This window comes from Ceratotherium simum, chromosome X (genome assembly GCF_057802395.1).
Source record: "Ceratotherium simum simum isolate JZ-2026a chromosome X, ASM5780239v1, whole genome shotgun sequence".
Taxonomy (NCBI): Eukaryota; Metazoa; Chordata; class Mammalia; order Perissodactyla; family Rhinocerotidae; genus Ceratotherium; species Ceratotherium simum.
The window spans coordinates 31454512-31460511 of record NC_141940.1 but is presented as its reverse complement, the minus strand read 5'-3'; the positions used below and the strand labels follow the sequence as shown (position 1 = coordinate 31460511).

The 6000-nt window shown below is 36.3% G+C and overlaps 1 protein-coding gene across 5 annotated transcripts in view; it reads right to left on the bottom strand.

Annotated features, from left to right (window-relative positions):
* Window positions 1–701: 701 nt before the first annotated feature.
* The window catches only part of KLHL13 (kelch like family member 13), a 132683-nt gene continuing 127384 nt past the window's right edge, over window positions 702–6000 (bottom strand). For all 5 annotated transcript variants that reach the window (XM_087427530.1, XM_087427529.1, XM_004442249.2 and 2 more), the window contains 2 exons: window positions 4721–4834; window positions 702–2301 (listed from right to left, as the gene is read on the bottom strand). In XM_087427530.1, the coding sequence (XP_087283656.1) occupies window positions 1814–2301; window positions 4721–4834 (602 nt within the window). In that variant the 3' untranslated portion in view covers window positions 702–1813. The remainder of the gene's footprint in view (window positions 2302–4720; window positions 4835–6000) is intronic.

Sequence of the window (6000 nt, the reverse complement as noted above, 5' to 3'; positions counted from 1 at the left end):
ATAATCTTGCCAAAGGGGGTCTTTCAAATTCATACCAGGCTTCTCCCAACATTCAAAAGTACCACTGATAGAAAAATTGTTTTCTTCATTATGTTTAATTCAAGACATAGGTAGTGACGTGTACTGCCAGTTACCCACCGGCGAAGAAATACGGTGACATGCTAGTTGTTTTGGAATAGCTCAACATTTTGGTTCAGATTTAATCCGGTCATTTGCAGATACAGGAGGAAAGATCATGCATATGGCCTTAACATAATTATGAAATACTCTTTTATAAAAACATTTTTCCTTTATAATCTTAGGTCAAGAACAAATCTCTTAGGTCATTTTACACAATCCCTTCTCATTAGGCAAGACGAATCTTCTTGAAGATAGGGAAACTGACGTCAGAAATTGAACTGCTCTTATGGCTTGGACATATCTGGCAGCTCTTCTGTGGGGATGAAGAGGGGCCAATTAGCATCTTCCAGGAACTAACTCCTCAAAGACAACCAAGCAATGAGTTTTGACCAATGAGGTTAGACCTGGTCAAATTCTTTTTTTCCTTGAGTGAAAGTCATTAATATTCATTAATCCAAGCTGTTCAGTACTCTGAGTTCTGATCACTTGTATCATGCCACACCAAAAAAAAAAAAAAAAAAAAAAAGATATTTAATAAAAGGAAGTCAAATCAGACAACAATGGGACACCTCAGGCCAAAATGACATTAAATGTTTTTTTATTGAACAAAAAAAGATAAAACATGGAAGTTGAATTCACTGAGCAAAAGCAGCTTGCCAGGTGAAGCTGCTATACTTTGTGCTAAATAACCTTATGAACTGAGAGCACACAGAATACATATAATATGTAAGTCACCTCAACAGCAAAGGAGAAGGTCTAGATTACAGTTTGGGAGGTAAAATTTGGTCAAGTGACAAATTTAGTTGCTCAAAATTTCTAGCCCTTACCCACCTAAATTCAGTATGATTCCACATATGTGCATTCAATATGTGCATACTGAATTCCCATTTTAATAGAAGCTGCTTTTTGCAAGAAAATTTTAAAAAACTTTTCACATCTATTTGACGTGCCACTCAATTTTTAAAATTTTCTATTTGATATATGTATGTGTGTGTATGTCTTTATACACACTTTAAAAACCCCAAACTCTTGTTCATAAGTAGAGGAGTCATGCTGTTTTTTTAAATCAATATTGGTGAATTTCAGTTATTATTTCTCCTGTGTGTCTAAGAAACTTTCTATGTTCTCAACGCACCCACACAGACAGGTGGGTTGACAGCTACGTCAAAAAGACTTTATGAAAAGAGGGAGGTAGCTCATGCGAGTTGGCAACCTTGTGTCGATAGTTTCCTGTTGGAGCAGGCTGCCTCCCTTTGACATCTTACAGTCAAAGATGAAAGGAAAACTGTTTACTTTGAAGCCTAGTTAGCACAGTTGTACATTTACTATAATCCACCTTCAACTTGGTTTATTGGGCTTTCAAACGTAAGATGACAAATACCTTACACCCAATACAAGGCATAAAAAAGTACTGAAGAAACAGTTTATAGACAACGTCTTGGTTGGTTTTTTTTTTTTTTTGCAAGTTAAACATCAGCTTCTATGGGATACATTTCCAGGATGGTTTTGTTACCACTTTATAAACACTCTAAGCCAAACAAACAGCACAAATAACATCAATTCATCTTTTTTCCAATATCTGTATCAATTACTGGAGGCTAATCCTAACATACACTACTTAAGGGGGGCAAAAGAAGAGAATCCATGACACATTGCAAAGGTAGGACTATAGTATCTTAGTGTAGGGATGATCTTAAGGTGCAGAAAGAGGGGACTCTCTAGAAGGTGACCCAGGGTTTTCTTCAGGTGGAAAAACTGTGAGAGTACAAGCTCGAATGCCACCAAGTGACTCTGGAAGGTCAAAAACTTTATGCCACTCATCCTTTTCTGGGTCATATTTCTGGACAATTTCTACCATACAACGATTATTCCAAGAATATCCACCTACAACATAGATTTTATTTTCAAAGACAGCAACTCCAACATCACTTTGACCTCTTAACATAGCAGCAATTGGTGTCCACTGGTCAAGGGTTGGTGAATAGTATTCACAGCTTAGAACATCATCATAATCACTTGTTCCTCTGAAGTGATTGCCACCAATGACATAGAGCTTGTCTCCAACTGTACACATGCAATGCAGGCCTCTGACTGTAGTCATTGGAGCTTTCTGTGTCCATTTGTCTGTATCTGGGTCAAAACACATGAGCTCCTTTTGGAAAGTGTCATGAGTAATTCCTCCTAAAGAACGAAAATAATAGGCATGAGGTAAACAGATTATAAAAATGTAAAAGTAAATAAAAGGCTCTTTGTCATAGATAATTAACTTGTAGTCACATATTATGACATTTTATAGCATATCAATGGTGTTCTTATAAATGCCTGCCTTCTAGAAGTACTTCACTGGATTAGAAGTAGAGAAAATAACATTTTCATCTTAAAGAACAAAAATCTAGCATATATTATTGCAATAACTTTCTCAAACAGAGACCCTTGGGATATAAGAGGCTTTGTTAAATGAAAATATATTTTGGGGGCCGGTCCAGTGGTGTAGCAGTTAAGTTCGTGTGCTCCACTTTGGCGGCCCAGGGTTCACAGGTTTGGATCCCGGGCATGGACCAACGCACCACTTGTCAAGCCATGCTGTGGCAGTGTCCCATGTAAAAAAAGTAGAGGAGGATGGGCACAGGTGTTAGCCCAGAGCCAATCTTCCTCAGCAAATAGAGGAGGATTGGCAATGGATGTTAGCTCAGGGCTAATCTTCCTCACCAAAAAAAAAAAGAAAGAAAATATATTTTGGCTTCTTTTAGGGTTGGGTCTAGAGTAAATCTCAACTACAAAGCATCATTCTCTCATACTGCAGGCACCCTCTGGGTGCTGAGCACCAGGCTAGGGCACTTTAAATGCTAGGTGCCCATTTCCTCACTTGCCAAATAAGAATATCTACTCTAGTTATCTCATTAGGATTGTGACTAGGAAGTGAAACCAAAATGCTTTGAAAAAGTTGAAAGTGTTGTGCAAATGTACAACAAAATATATAAGAATATTCAGAACAGTTTGTTTTTGTAGAGTTTTTGACGGGTGGGGTGAGGGAGGGTAATGTCATCTGCTATCAGCATGGACATTTAAAAAGTTAAAGAATTAGAATGCTGAACATATATGGAATTTCATATGTGCAGCAATTTGTTGCGGGTCTATTGAGTCTATATCATCTACAAAGTGTACTCTTACAACACATATAAATCAGTCTCGACAGCAAAAGTATCAGCCTATATGTTCTGCAGATTAGGGAGAGAACTAATTTTCAGCCATATCATTCAAAGCTCTACTATCTGGTGGCCAGGTGGCAATCACTGTTTTTTTCCTGCTTTTTAGTATTTTTTCCTGTACTTTACAGAATGCCCGGAAAGCAAAACAGTGTGCTTTGGTTTGAAAATCAGCTATGGTTTCCATCCTACTCTTGATTGGGAAGGTCATTTGTGCAATATATGCTAGTTATGCCATAGCACCACTAGAATAATTCGGATGTCATTTTTTTTCCCAGAGGATTGGAGCTCTCATTGTAATGGCATGGCAGCTATACACATCAAATAGTAGACAGTGTAAATCATTGATTAGTGGAGCATATGATTTCCTGGATGGCTCTTTCAATGTAAGACGTTCCGTAGTTGCTCGTAAATTTAACACTAGAAACCTGTGAATCACACACTACATGCCGTTCACTGATCCTTCTTGATTACAGACTTGATAAGGCAGTGTCCAGAGACTCAGACAACAAACATCACCTTAACGCCTTTGTTCTCTAACAATCTAACTGCTGGCCTAGCACTGGCAGGCCCTCAAAAGGGGAAAAACTGTCAAAGGTAGACTGTGTCAGTGCCAAATGATAAGAACCTGCCTAACAAAGTAAAATTTCAAGACCAGAGATGAATATTACATTAAAATAAGACTCCTTTTTAAATTCTACAGAAGGATGATTTGAACACCAATGGTTTGAGAATGAAAGTTGTTATTGGGACACTGTGAGCAAACTGTAGCTGTTTCAGAATTGTTTATTAGAAAAATACATGTGCATGTGGCCAAAATATAGGTAATCAGCACAGAATTATTCATGCAATGAACACTATAGTAGAATCTCATTATAATGCTAAGGAAAAGGGAAACACATATTACAGGTTGCACTAAATAAGAGAATGGACATTATTATGCATTATATGTATATCAAAAGCAAGTTTTATGCACAGTAGAGCTTATATGTTACATAATGATATATTTCCTCAAAGAATCTAGCTAAATTTTTAATAAAAATGAATTAAATATTGCTATAAAAAATATGAATGGTGGTTATTAGAGTACAGAGTTTATTAGAGTACAGAGTATGGGGACTGAAAGGCAAGACAGAGAAGCTGAACGCTTTCTAATTTCTTCTAAGTTATGTATTTACAGCAGGATTGGTTTTCTGCTAGTCTTATGAACTTATAGAATACCAAAGGCATTCATATGCAAATGTACACACACACTGTATCTTCTAAAATCAACATAAATTATATCTTGATTATCCATTTTTCTGGATTATTTTTATTAACATTATATGGAAATATGGCGACGTAGTTAAAAGTTTATGTGTTATATTAACTGCATTTGCATTAGAATTGTTTACCTGAAATATACATTACTCCTCCATACACAGTTCCAGCGTGGCCATAGTGGGGCTCACTCATTTTGGCAACATAGGTCCACTCATTTGTTCTTGGATTGTAACATTCTACTGTAGCTGTTGTTATTAAAAAAAAGAAAGAATAGAAAAGAAAATGATTTATAATTTCAAATGTAGCAATTATTTGTCCTCTTAGATGGAAAAATAATAATATCCAAATAACCAAAACTTTTTTATTACAAGCATACGTCATTTTATTGTGCTTCGCTTTATTGTGCTCTGCAGATATTGTTTTTTTCTTTTTCAGATATTGTGTTTTTTACAAGACCCTCCACCAGCAAAACGATTATGACTTGTTGAAGGTTCAGATGATAGTTAGCATGCTTTAGCAATAAAGTATTTTTAAGTTAAGGTATTACATTGTTTTTTCAGACATAATGCTATTGCACACTTAACAGACTGTGGTATAGTGTAGACATAACTTTTATATGCAGCGGGAAATCAAAAAATTCATACAACTCGCTGTATTGCGATATTTGTTTTATTGTGGTGATCTGGAACTGAACTCATAATACCTCAGAGGTATGCCTGTATAGGTATCAGATATTCTTTGGGGATCTCATATTAATTGTTGAGATTATATTAATAATATGAACCATTAATACATGTTACAGTAGACTACATACTTAATATAATAATCTAACACGTTTCTGTCACTGCAGAAATTGCTAAGATTTCCTTTCTTCTAGTATCTTGTTACATCTCAAGAATAAAACAACGACAGTCCAGACAGATAGAAAATGTGATTCTTTTTTAAAAGACAGAGAGAAATAGGGCTGTTATGGGGACTCTGGCCAAAAGCACAAAGTCTAGATGGACTTGAAAAGTTTATACTATTTATTGCAGACACTGCCAGCTGCTAACCCAATTTCTTGTCTCCTCTAACCCTGCTTCTTTCCTGCTAACAGAACTACAACACTGCTCAAGGAAGCACTGTGCCAAATTCAAAATACAATTCAAATTGGCCGGTGCCCCTGAAGCTGGAGGTGACCCCATGATGTAGTTCTAGGCAATGAAATGAAAGCTGAAGCCTACCGAGTGGGGCTATTTGATCAAGCCACTGGAATAAGGTTTTGCTACTTGCAGCCAAATGCAGTCTTAACTGATAAATCATCCTTTGAACAAGATTCCCTCTTAAAAAAATAACGTGAGAACAGGCAAAACTAGAGAGAGAGATTTTCTACTCTATTCAATAATTTCACGTCATCAAATTCACTATGTGA